Source organism: Osmerus eperlanus, chromosome 2 (assembly GCF_963692335.1).
Source record: "Osmerus eperlanus chromosome 2, fOsmEpe2.1, whole genome shotgun sequence".
In the NCBI taxonomy this organism is placed as follows: domain Eukaryota; kingdom Metazoa; phylum Chordata; class Actinopteri; order Osmeriformes; family Osmeridae; genus Osmerus; species Osmerus eperlanus.
The window spans coordinates 10508949-10521565 of NC_085019.1; the positions used below are offsets into that span (position 1 = coordinate 10508949).

The 12617-nt window shown below is 38.9% G+C and overlaps 1 protein-coding gene across 5 annotated transcripts in view; it reads right to left on the bottom strand.

Moving 5' to 3' along the window:
- The window catches only part of cep112 (centrosomal protein 112), a 242863-nt gene that overhangs the window by 140836 nt on the left and 89410 nt on the right, over positions 1-12617 (bottom strand). For all 5 annotated transcript variants that reach the window (XM_062452773.1, XM_062452779.1, XM_062452765.1 and 2 more), the window contains exon 8: positions 3610-3696. In XM_062452773.1, the coding sequence (XP_062308757.1) occupies positions 3610-3696 (87 nt within the window). The remainder of the gene's footprint in view (positions 1-3609; positions 3697-12617) is intronic.

The following is a 12617-nucleotide window of genomic DNA, read 5'->3' on the forward strand; positions in this document are numbered from 1 at the left end:
TAGATCTAGCTTACTGTAGGAAATCTCCCATTGAATTCTGATACTGAAACCTAGATTCTAGGTTAGAAATGTTGACAATGACCAACGGTTGCTACGTTACAAGAAACAAGGAACCAATCCGATTGGCCAACGCTCTTCACTGTTCCACTGTTCAAACTTTTTTCTGTTTCTACATCTTTCAATTATTAATACTTTTCAAAATGGGTTTTATTCGACAAGAAAAATCACACAGACAAGGAATTTACTGTGGCAGGAAGGTGCACACATTAAACATATAAGAATCTTAAATAAGAAGTGTACAAGTCTAACTAATATTAACCCTCGTGCTGCCTTCGGGTCACATGACCCAAAGGTTCATAACGAACCATTGTTGTGTTTACCCAATTTTACCCAATACAAAAACAAATACAAATAATTTTCTTTTAACCATTCCAATGTGGGGGGTCTGAGACAGCCCGACAGTTAAAAGAAAATGCTTCACTTTGTTTTTGTATGAGGTAAATTTGTCGCAATACGACGGTGGGTCACAATGACTGATGGGTCAGAATGACCCGAAGATAACACAAGGGTTAAGGGGCTAAAAATGTAATGGTTAGAATGAAATAAAATATAAAAAGGCTCTAACATAACGCTTTAACATTTATGAAATTAAATAAGATACCCTTTTCATCACTCTTTTTTTATCCTTTTTCAACCGTGAGAAAATATTGCAATGCATAACAATGACAGATATACTTTTAACACTGTCTCACCATTTTGGTTTCAAAGCAACACTTTTTTTCACCTTCATACTGCTGACATACTTTTGTCTGCTATGATATTGATAACTGTTATGCAATATACTCTTCATCACTATATTTGCTCATTTTCCTTCAAACTTTTTTCTGTTTCTCCGTCTTTCATTCTTTAATACTTTTAATGCTTAAAAATGTATGAAAGTCAATAAGATACTCTTTTCATCAGTTTTTTTCTCTATTTTCAACAGTAAGAAAATATCACAATGCATAACAGTGACAGATATACTTTTAACACTTTCTCACCATTTTGTTTTTAAAGCACATACCTCTTTTAAAAATGTTGTAAAACCTTCACTATTCAAGCCATCAAAACAATCGTTTCAACTGCTTTCAGCAAACACACACATTTTCTTAAGGAAATGTACCTTTCTAGTTTTGTTTGAAGTTTTGAAAACTTTCCCACACTCGGCAATCGGCATTGTTTCCGACATTCTCATAACGTGTTGTCTTCGCTTGGATTGCATACAGGAGGGAAGCGTTCTAGCGCTAGAGCACCGCACTGATCAAATAAAATATGTAATATGGGATCAAAAGACTTGTCGACAACAGACATATTTGTTGCCCATTTTTTACTGTCAATGTTGACAAATCGTCCCAGCCCAAAAACCTAGCGAGCTTGTCTTCTGGTAGGGTGGTTTGTGTGGTTCTAGTTGCTAGTCTCAGTGGGAGTGGGGTCTGCAGACTTTCTTTGTCCTTCTGCTGGCGTATGAGCTGGAAGTTTCTGGTCTGGAGTCTCCTTTGGATCAAGTTGCAATGTTAACCTGCTGCTAAAGATCCACATTAGATGCATCTAAGAATGTTTAACATCCATGTCTTTGCTCTTGTCATTACTAATTCAGCCTAAAACACTCCAAGTAAGTTCAGGCTGTGTTCCTAACAGCATTGTGGTTCTGACTTGCAAACCATTAGGGAGCGATTTCAAACGGTGTTGGAAATGAACTGTCCAATGAGTCTCTTGGAACTGACCCACACAAACGTGACATGAAGAATGGGGGTACAGGGGATGTTTTACATGTGGAAAGGGCCACAAGTTTGGGACTCAGGACTATTCCAAAAGGGAGATTTTCCCTATTTTTTTCTTAAGTGCACTCTGAGCCTGTCATCCCAATAGGGTAGAACAAGAGATGAAAGGAGAGAAGGGTTAAAGAAAAGTTCACAACGTTTAAGGATGTCCAATTTTCCCATGGGCCATGCTTTTGTGGGAAGCAGGGTAGCAACACGGTGTGTAAGGTGGGGATAGCTTTTAGGACAGTCATTTTGGCTTTTAAAAGGGCCCTACTGCAGACAGACTCCAGGCTGAATGACTGTTGCTTATACTAATACTGTCTGTAACAAAGTAGGGGCTATTACAGTGGAGCATTGACTAAAGCAGTCTAAAGTCATAGGACCACATAGAAATAGCCTTGTTTTTCCCAGCCTTTGATCTCAAGTTGCAGATTTTCTACACACGGTTAGAAAAGTAATTATAAGGTCCACTGGCAATTAAAGCAGCAAGGATTTCATATGGCTTTGTAATCCCCATGTCTTAGTGTAATACTCTGGTGTAGAGTACTCAGGTGAGTTACAGGAGAGTTTCAACATTAAGAGATCAGTGTAAACTAAAAGGTCATTAAAATCTGGTTTGTGCATTTTAGCAACAATTTTTTTTTTTTTACACAAACGGTAAGATGAAGAGTTTCATTGATCCACAGCCCTTCCAATATACTGTCCCAGCCTGCTTTCTCATTATCTGCCCCTCTTCATCTACCAGACAATGGCCAGTCTCGACACCACATATGAATGCATTATTCATATTCTGAGCTAATTAAAACTATAGCTTTCCCACCTTGAATACGATAGTTAAAATCTCACTTTTAAAGCCACCAAGAGAGACTCATCTTGGTAGAATGGGGAGCACATTGAATATGACATGGTGCGCAATCTGTATGCAATTAGGGTGATTTCCCTGTCATGATAGACAGCCAGACAAAATAGGTAAAGGGAAATAAAATTTGTGACGGAATAGAAAAAAGGTAGAAAGACAGCTGTCAACAATGTAATCTGTCAAAGATTTAACCCTTGTGCTGCCTTCGGGTCACATGACCCAAAGGTTCATAACGAACCATCATTGTGTTTACCCAATACAAAAACAAATAAAAATAATTTTCTTTTAACCTTCGCAATGTGGGGGGTCTGAGACAGCCCAACGGTTAAAAGAAAATGCTTCACTTTGTTTTTGTATGCGGTAAAGTTGTTGCAATACGACGGTGGGTCACAATGACCCGAAGATAACACAAGGGTTGACCAATATTCCTTGACATTAAATGATTAACCCTTGTGTTATCTTCGGGTCGTTCTGACCCATCAGCCGTGTGACCCACCGTCGTATTGCGACAACTTTACCGCATACAAAAACAAAGTGAAGCATTTTCTTTTAACCGTTGGGCTGTCTCAGACCCCCCACATTGCGAAGGTTAAAAGAAAATTATTTTTATTTGTTTTTGTATTGGGTAAAATTGGGTAAACACAACGATGGTTCGTTATGAACCTTTGGGTCATGTGACCCGAAGGCAGCACGAGGGTTAAAGAATCATTTGTTGGGAAGAATGGAAACAAGGATTATACCAGCTAGACCCACTTCTTATCTTTTATTGCATCAGTGTTTTACTCTTCAACGAGTGCTATCATTTTATGTGGGCTGTTTACCATATTATGGATGGTATGAGCTATGTAAATGACATTTAATATGAAAACAATTCCAATAAAGGTTACTTTACATAAAAACGGTCTGTCCATCTATCTTCTTGCATCAGTCTGTCCTTCCATTACTTACTTTCTGAACATCTGCATCATGCCTCTGCTGCAGCTTCAGTTTGTCCTCCTGGTGCTTGGCACACAGCACCTTGGTCTTCATCTCCATCTTGGAACCACACAAGGAAAAAACAGCAGCGTCACATCTCCTGTATATATGGGCATATACAGAATACATGCCCAAAAATGTTAGATATTTTGTAACGTATTCCGTTGCGTTACTCAATCTGAGTAACGTATTCTGAATACTTGGATTACTTCCACATTGAATTGCATTTTAAAAGTGCAGGAATGCAGCCATCAAATCCTGTTTACTAAACTGCGTTTCCCGATAACGATGGATCTTAGTTGTTACGAGGGTTCTATACAAGCAAAATAACAAACCATCGTTATTTCTTATGTGCGTTTCCCGAACATGCTCGTAAGGAGAACCCTCGTACCTGTCTCTTAAGAACTACTTGAGAGTGGATGAGAGGCATGCTTTGGCCAACCATGGTACGTGAGTTTGCATCCCCCGTGCATGTGATGGCCATGCATTGGCTTAGCCAATAGCATTGCAGAAGGAAAGAACGAGAGGCAATGACATGGGAGCGATAGATGTAGTTGTGTTCGTACAGTGTAGAAACCACCAGATAGAAGTTCTGGTAAATGCATGGAGTTGCCTTAATTTATTTAGCGAGTGAATAAACTCGTGAAAACAGATAACAAGTAGCGTAATGTAATCCATTGATTTCAACAATGTAACTGTATTCTAAATTTAAACTATTTAAATTGTAACTGTAACGGAATACAGTTACTCATAATTTGTATTCTGAATACGTAACGCCGGTACATGTATTCCGTTACTCCCCAACACTGGATGTACCCAACAAAGACTTTGTGTGTGTGTGTGTGTGTGTGTGTGTGTGTGTGTGTGTGTACTGGCAGGTTTGGCCACAGAGAGAATGCCCATGTAATGTTAACCACACTGACACAACTCATATTAGCATACTATTCTGATGGATCAAAAGTTCAACTGTTGCCATCTGCATGTTAGGACAGACCTGCAAAATGGTTAATTTGCACCCTCACACACTGCACTTTCTCACAGTAAAAAGACCTACACATTGACATCAGTTCACACAGACAAAAGCATTAGTTTAAACTAGTTCCGAGCCAGCACATGCTCACGTGTGATGACAGTCAAATTTGAAGACCAATACAATTTTAGTCAGTAAGGCAAACTATTGAAATCAATATCACTGTGTTTAAAAGTTTGGGGTGTTTCGCCAGAAAGGACCCACTGGGTCCCCACTCATTTGCTACGGTCTAATCCAAACCAGCAGTGCTTGTGACTTCACGCTACAGAGAGGATCCTTGAAGGATAGACGGACGGATAGCCAATCCCATAGAAGTCTAGTAGTATTTCTTGTATCACCTTTCCCACATCTGATATTCCCTGTTGTCTATGCAGTGAGGCTCTGCGAGAGGTGGTTCATCAGGCTAATGTGCATCCAGGCAGATAGGACACTCCTCCGCCCCAGGGCTGGCTCTTGCCTCTCTGCTCAGCACCCCCGCACGTAACCCTTCTGTTGGCTCACTTATCAGATTTCCTGAGGGCATGATCTAGGACAGCCCAACTAAACAGAGCCAGTCCCACGGTATTTCATGTGCTTTATTATGCACTACTTGGACTGGGGAGCCGGTCCCTCTCACATTATCTTGATTTGAACAGTAACAGATTTTTATCTGCCCCTTCTGTGATTGAGCGACAAATTGAAGTTACCTACATACATTTATATTATTATTAAATCACTCCCGGAACCATTTTCTTAGATCTAAAATGAACACTAGTTCTCAGTCTGCTCACTGAGTCTCACTCAGCAGACTAAGTTCTATTGCCTTCTCAGAAATTCCAAATGACTCGACTCTACTACCCTCATTATCTACATTTAGTCATTTAGCATCTAGCACTTCAACAACATCTGCACTTAACAGGCGCCACTCATCCTTCAACCACCAGGACTCAGAAGTCTCTCCTTTTCTCTCTTCCTTTGCTTTTTCTTGATTTATCACAATTTATTGTGCAATCTTCCGAGACCACAGGAGACCTGTCAGGGTTGGAGAAAGAGATGGATCTGACTGAAGTTATGGAGGGAGGAGGGGAGGGGCGGTGGCGGGGATGTACCAGATTCTGCCAGCGACAAGAAAACACATGTGGGTGTCACTTTCTCATCACCTCTTCAAAGGATGCTTTGGAGAAAGTTTGTCAAACTACATCAGGGGCATTTGAGAAACTTGTTTATAAAGGTGTCGGGAAGATGGGGGGGGGGGGAGAGGAGGAGGAGGGAAGAGAAAGATATAGAATTACACCTCTAGGTTCTGAGTCTTCAATCAGACAATTCTGTGTGACTTTTTTTCCCCCTTTCCCTCCTCTTCAGTTTTAACGTGACATGCTTTTTGACACTCGGCTCTGGAGAGTAGAGGAGGAATGGGGGGGAGTCTGATGGCAAGCAGTCCCTCTCGCCCCCTTTAGAGCCGACGCAGCGGTCAATGTTCCCTCTGGAAGATGCTCAGAATGTCTGTTAACCGTTCTGAAGAGCAAGGTTGTGTTTGCGAGTACAGCTTTCAGTCTCAATAAACACAGACAGCTGCTCCGTTCATTCAACATCGTCTGAAAATTGCTACCTCCAGGCAATTTCCATATAATGTTCCATTTAACGTACTCCGAGAAAGGTCGATAGTCTTAATTTAAATTTAAGTCTTTAAATTTAATCTGTAGGTTACTTTAGTTTTAACAGAGGTTGGTATAGCAAATAGCATTGCATTTTGCAAAGATTTCAGTAGGACCCACCAACAATGTATTTCACACAACCACCCAAAACCTCAACTGGGGTTTTGAAAGAACAGAGACAGTCTCTAATTGTCACTTTCCCCTCAAACAAACAAAAATGAAATCTTTCTTGAGGCTCTCATGTCTGCAATGGAGTGCCCCTTTTATAGTTGAACTACAGCAAGTCACCTTTTAAACTACAAATCCCAGAGCTGTTCCAGTGCTTGCAGTAAAACCATCAGTAAAGATGAGAGCCTGTCCCATAGGCATACTGTGAATAGAATAAAGGGACATGGGACAAGCCATGCACACACTATGGTTTTCAAATCCGTTATTTTCTAATTCTCTCCAAGAATTTCTTGGAGAGAAAAATTATAAGAAAACTAGAGAGGGTACAATTTCTGGTGAAATTGTAGGGTGTGCTTGCTTGCGTCGGTTGCACAGGGGGGTCAGTTTTTTTATGACATTTTTACAACTAATATTTCTGTATATTTTATATAAAAATGCATACTTATTATTTATAAAAGGACTTAAACGTCCTTTTAAGTTTTTCCCTTCTCGTGATATTTTCAGGCATTTAGCCTACTCATATTGCATTCATTCATGAATAAAGAACCCCCTTTGAAGATTATTATACAACGTTACCTGGCAATAGAAGATGGAATCGCGATTCAAACAGTACCATCTGCTAACTGAAAATATGCCCCAAAAACATAAATAAGCTTGACATTTATTTAGTGGAAAATTGCTTTCATAAAAAGATCACTGGTAGCAATCATTGTCAGTAACAACGCAAAGTGCGATATAGCCCTGTGTGGAGAAGCTGCCCCGGTAAATTGTACTACTACAGTACAGTACTAGACTACTGCTGTGTTCGTCTTGGTAGCGATTGCGTTGGTTGAATTCGATTGAACGTTCCGTTGTACGGTTTAGGCTGAAATTAATTATTTTCATGAACAGATTGACAAAGTTTAGGCTGTGGCAATGAAGTTCAGGTTAGTAGTCAGATAGTTTCACCTATTGAAAGACTTTTGATTTAAGTAAGGGGAGTGCCGAACACGTTCTGTCGCCGTTTGACTTCCTAAACAGCTGTGTAGATGTTTTTGTAATGTGTCTCGCGTAGGCTACAGCGTTGCAGTGAGCAACACTGGTTTGAAACCACAGGTAATGATAATTTCACCAACAAATCGTTTACTTGTAATGTCATAATAAATCCTACAACGAAAATGTATTTGTGAGGATGTTTATTTTAACGATTGAAAACAGATGCATCATAGACCACTGTAGTAGCTATGTGTTGCCCGGGCCACAGAGGCTAATGTCATGCTAATGCTTCACTGAAATAGTAGACTACCGTTTCCGGAAGTAGATGTGGGCCTACTTCCTTAATAATATCAGCTAATATTGTACATTACATTTCACAATTGTGTTTCACATCACAAAGTAAAATGAGTAAATAGTTATCACCCTGGCCTCTTTGCTTGTGGCGTTTCTGCAGCTGCCTTGCAGTAAAGCTATAGTTAGCCTAGCTATCCCCCAAGTTAACAGATGCGAAACGAATGTTCTGCTACAGGTAGTCACGCGTGTTTTCACAATTGTGTTTCACATCACAAAGTAAAATGAGTAAATAGTTATCACCCTGGCCTCTTTGCTTGTGGCGTTTCTGCAGCTGCCTTGCAGTAAAGCTATAGTTAGCCTAGCTATCCCCCAAGTTAACAGATGCAAAACGAATGTTTTCGTGACGTTAGTGACGTAGTGACGTTAGTAACGTCAGTGACTGTGGCTAGCAAATTAGCCACCGTTAGCTTCACTTTTCGCCACAAAAACTTAACTTGAGCCTAAACCATGCAACGGAACGTAAATCCCAATAGAAGCAACTCAATCGCTACCAAGACGAAACTTTTGACACCTAGGTTGTCTATGTAGGCCAAATATTGACTGAGTTTTAGGGGGGCAAAAAGAACTAGAAAGGTAAATTTCCTGAAGAAAATGTGTGTGTTTGCTGAAAGCAGTTGAAACGATTTTTTGATGGCTTGAATAGTGAAGGTTTTACAAAAATTTTAAAAGAGGTATGTGCTTTAAAAACAAAATGGTGAGAAAAAGTGTTAAAAGTATATCTGTCATTGTTATGCATTGCGATATTTTCTTACTGTTGAAAATGGAGAAAAAACAGTGATGAAATGAGTATCTTATTGACTTTCATACATTTTTAAGCGTTAAAAGTATTAAAGAATGAAAGATTGAGAAACAGAAAAAAGTTTGAAGTTAGAAAAATGAGCAAATATAGTGATGAAGGGTATATTGCATAACATTTTTCAATATCATAGCAGACAAAAGTATGTCAGCAGTATGAAGGTGAAAAAAAGTGTTGCTTTGAAACCAAAATGGTGAGACAGTGTTAAAAGTATATCTGTCATTGTTATGCATTGCAATATTTTCTCACGGTTGAAAAAGGAGAAAAAAAAGTGATGAAAAGGGTATCTTATTTAATTTCATAAATGTTAAAGCGTTATGTTAGAGCCATTTTATTTCATTCTAAACCTTTTACATTTTTAAACCCTTAGTATTAGTTAGACTTGTACACTTCTTATTGGGTGTGCTCAAGCCTTCGGCGAGAGCACAACCTTTGTTCTCTCATATATATATTTATTTATTATTTATTTTCGCCCCCTAAAACTCAGTCAATATTTGGCCTACATACACAACGGCGGTGTCAAAAGGTTCGTCTTGGTAGCGATTGCGTTGCTTCTATTGGAATTTACGTTCCGTTGCATGGTTTGGGCTTAAGTTAAGTTTTTGTGGCGAAAAGTGAAGCTAACGGTGGATAATTTGCTAGCCACAGTCACTGACGTTACTAACGTCACTACGTCACGAAAACACGCGTGACTACCTGTAGCAGAACATTCGTTTCGCATCTGTTAACTTGGGGGATAGCTAGGCTAACTATAGCTTTACTGCAAGGCAGCTGCAGGAACGCCACAAGCAAAGAGGCCAGGGTGATAACTATTTACTCATTTTACTTTGTGATATGACACACAATTTTGATGTGTAATGTACAATATTAGCTGATATTATTAAGGAAGTAAGCCCACATCTACTTTCGGAAACGGTAGTCTACTATTTCACTGAAATATTAGCATCATGACATTAGCCTCTGTTGCCCGGGCAACACATACTACAGTGGTCTATGATGTATCTGTTTTCAATCGTTAAAATAAACATTCCTCACATATACATTTTCGTTGTAGGATTTATTATGACATTAGATTACAAGTAAACGATTTGTGGGTGAAATTATCATTACCTGTGGTTTCAATCCAGTGTATCACTGCAACACTGTAGCCTACGCGAGACACACAACAAAAACATCTAACATACACAGCTGTTTAGGAAGTCAAACGGCGACAGAACATGTTCGGCACTCCCCTTACTTAAATCAAAAGTCTATCTAACTACTAACCTGAACTTCATTGCCACAGCCTAAACTTTGTCAATCTGTTCATAAAAATAATTAATTTCAGCCTAAACCGTACAACGGAACGTTTAATCGAATTCAACCAACGCAATCGCTACCGAGACGAACACAGCAGTAGTCTAGTACTGTACCGTAGTAGTAGAATTTACCGGGGCAGCTTCTCCATACAGGGCTATATCGCATTTTGCGTTGTTACCTTACAATGATCGCTACCAGTGAGCTTTTTATGAATGAGCGATTTTCCACTAAATAAATGTCAAGCTTATTTACGTTTTGGGGGGCATATTTTCAGTTAGCAGATGGTACTGTTTGAATCGCGATTCCATCTTCTACTGCCGGGAAACGTCGTAGAATAATCTTCAAAGGGGGTTCTTTATTAATGAATGAATGCAATGAGTAGGCTAAATGCATGAAAATATCACGAGAAGGGAAAAACTTAAAAGGACGTTTAAGTCATAGAGATTAGGTCAATTTGTACACCGGTCTGCCAAATTTTTTCGTTTTGATTCAACGATGAGGCTGCCTCTTGCAGGGGAAATGAGAAGACATCCATTTCATTCTACACTTCACTCGTATTTTCAGTTGTAAATGAGCAGCAGAAAAAAATGCTTTTAAATCTATGTAATCTTTATAAATAATAAGTATGCATTTTTATATAAAATATACAGAAATATCAGTGGTAAAAATGTCATTAAAAAACGGACCCCTGTCCAACCGACGCAAGCAAGCACACCCTACAATTTCCCCAGAAATTGTACCCTCTCTAGTTTAAGATTCTTATATGTTTAATGCGTGCACCTTCCTGCCACAGTCAATTCCTTGTCTGTGTGATGTTTCTTGGCAAATAAAACCCATTCTGAAAAGTATTAATAATTGAAAGATGTAGAAACAGAAAAAAGTTTGAACAGTGGAACAGTGAAGAGCGTTGGCCAATCGGATTGGTTCCTTGTTTCTTGTAACGTAGCAACTGTTGGTCATTGTCAACATTTCTAACCTAGAATCTAGGTTTTAGGTTCAAGATTAAGGAGAAATTAATCATGTGTGCCTGCACAACCAGTCCTGTTCAGACACTTAATTTAAAGATGACATCAAAATAATAATCCATAGTGCAGGGTTGCCGATGTTGTCGTTGTCCCTGGTGAGTTTTTAAAATTCAATCTCGTCACATTATGTGACTTTGTTGTGCAACTGGAAAAGCTAGCTACTCTAACTCAGAATGCTGCTGCAAAAAAAGCAGAACTATTGTGGGTGGTAAATAAGATCATGCTACATCTAGCCAGCGGATCATTTCTTGCAAGTGTGTCAAAGTGGTATTTTTACAGACTGTATTAACACCGTAGGCGTGAATAATGCATGCATCGTCATTGTCGTCCATCTTTAGCCGAAGAAGCTAGAGAGAGGATGCAATGGGAGATTTCCTACAGTAAGCTAGATACTGCTTCAAATTGAAAACGGAGACGATCTTTTGATTAAAGACAAGTTCCTTAACCTCTGTTGTCAATATCGCCGATAAAAAGTAAATACTGTTACGAAGCATTTGTTTGTAGGTAACGAACGATAGACGTAGCCAGTTTCGCTGTTCTATGGCAGCTACAGTACTGTATGATGACAGTCGTAGCTAGCGTTGTAAGCACTCGTCACTAGAATGGCCATAACTTTAAAACAAAAGATCATATTTCAAATCTGTCTGCTGTTCTACATTGCCCACACAATTATGTATATATATCAACTCTAACATGGCCTGTATCTTGTATTGAAAGTGCTCGAAAATTAGCTTGTCTAATGTATGGTGGACTGAGAAAACATATTTGTCAAAGCAGAGCGAGCGGATGTCGTGGGAGAATTCCTACTGTTCGATTTACTGCTTCAAATTGAAAACGGAGAAGATATTTAGAGTAAAGACAAGTTTCTTAACGTCTGTGTTCAATATCGTCAACTAAAAGTAAAAACTTTTCAGTTACGAAGCTTTTGTTCGTAGTAACGCCAGCTGCAGTAAACCTTTCGTGACCGAGTCGGATATGACAGTGTTGAGCCTCGATTTTTGCAGATTTCTGTGAAACTTTCTTAAAGAAAAATAATCTAGCTAGATTATGTACACTTTAAGTTCAATGTACATACCTTGTTTGGCCAATTTGGTCGATTGTGGAAAAAAGTAGAACCGTTTTTAGTTATGGAGAGCCATCGCGCTAGCTTTGAATTGCGTTATCCCACTCATCACTTCAGTGGTCATAACGTTGAAACAAAATAGTCTATTTTAAATCTGTCTGCTGTTCTGAATTCACGACAAAAGTATGCACATTTCATACGCTCTAACTTATCCTCTATCTTGTAGTGAAAGTGGTTAAAAATGAGTTTTTCTAAAAAAGTAATGCTGACGGAGAAGACTTTTGTCAGAATGGCTCCGTGAAATCGTCTTGATAAAGGATGATTTGCCTAACATGATCATATAAATATTTACATCATTAGAAAGCCCTAAATCTTGTCTTCAAAATGGTATAAACAGTTCAGGTATATTATTTGAAAAAGTCTGCATATTCAGGCAGGAAAGTGTTAAACAGTGTCAAAAATTGACGCGGTGAGAAACAGTTCTGTCAGTGCATGACGTCACAATTGAATTTGACTTGAACATTCTGAACCATTGAAACCCATTCATTTTTTTAGCACTTTAAACTTTAATACCTTCAAAACTTTAAAAGTTATCAATGAGAAAAGTAATAGCACACTAGAGCAGTTCAGACTTTAT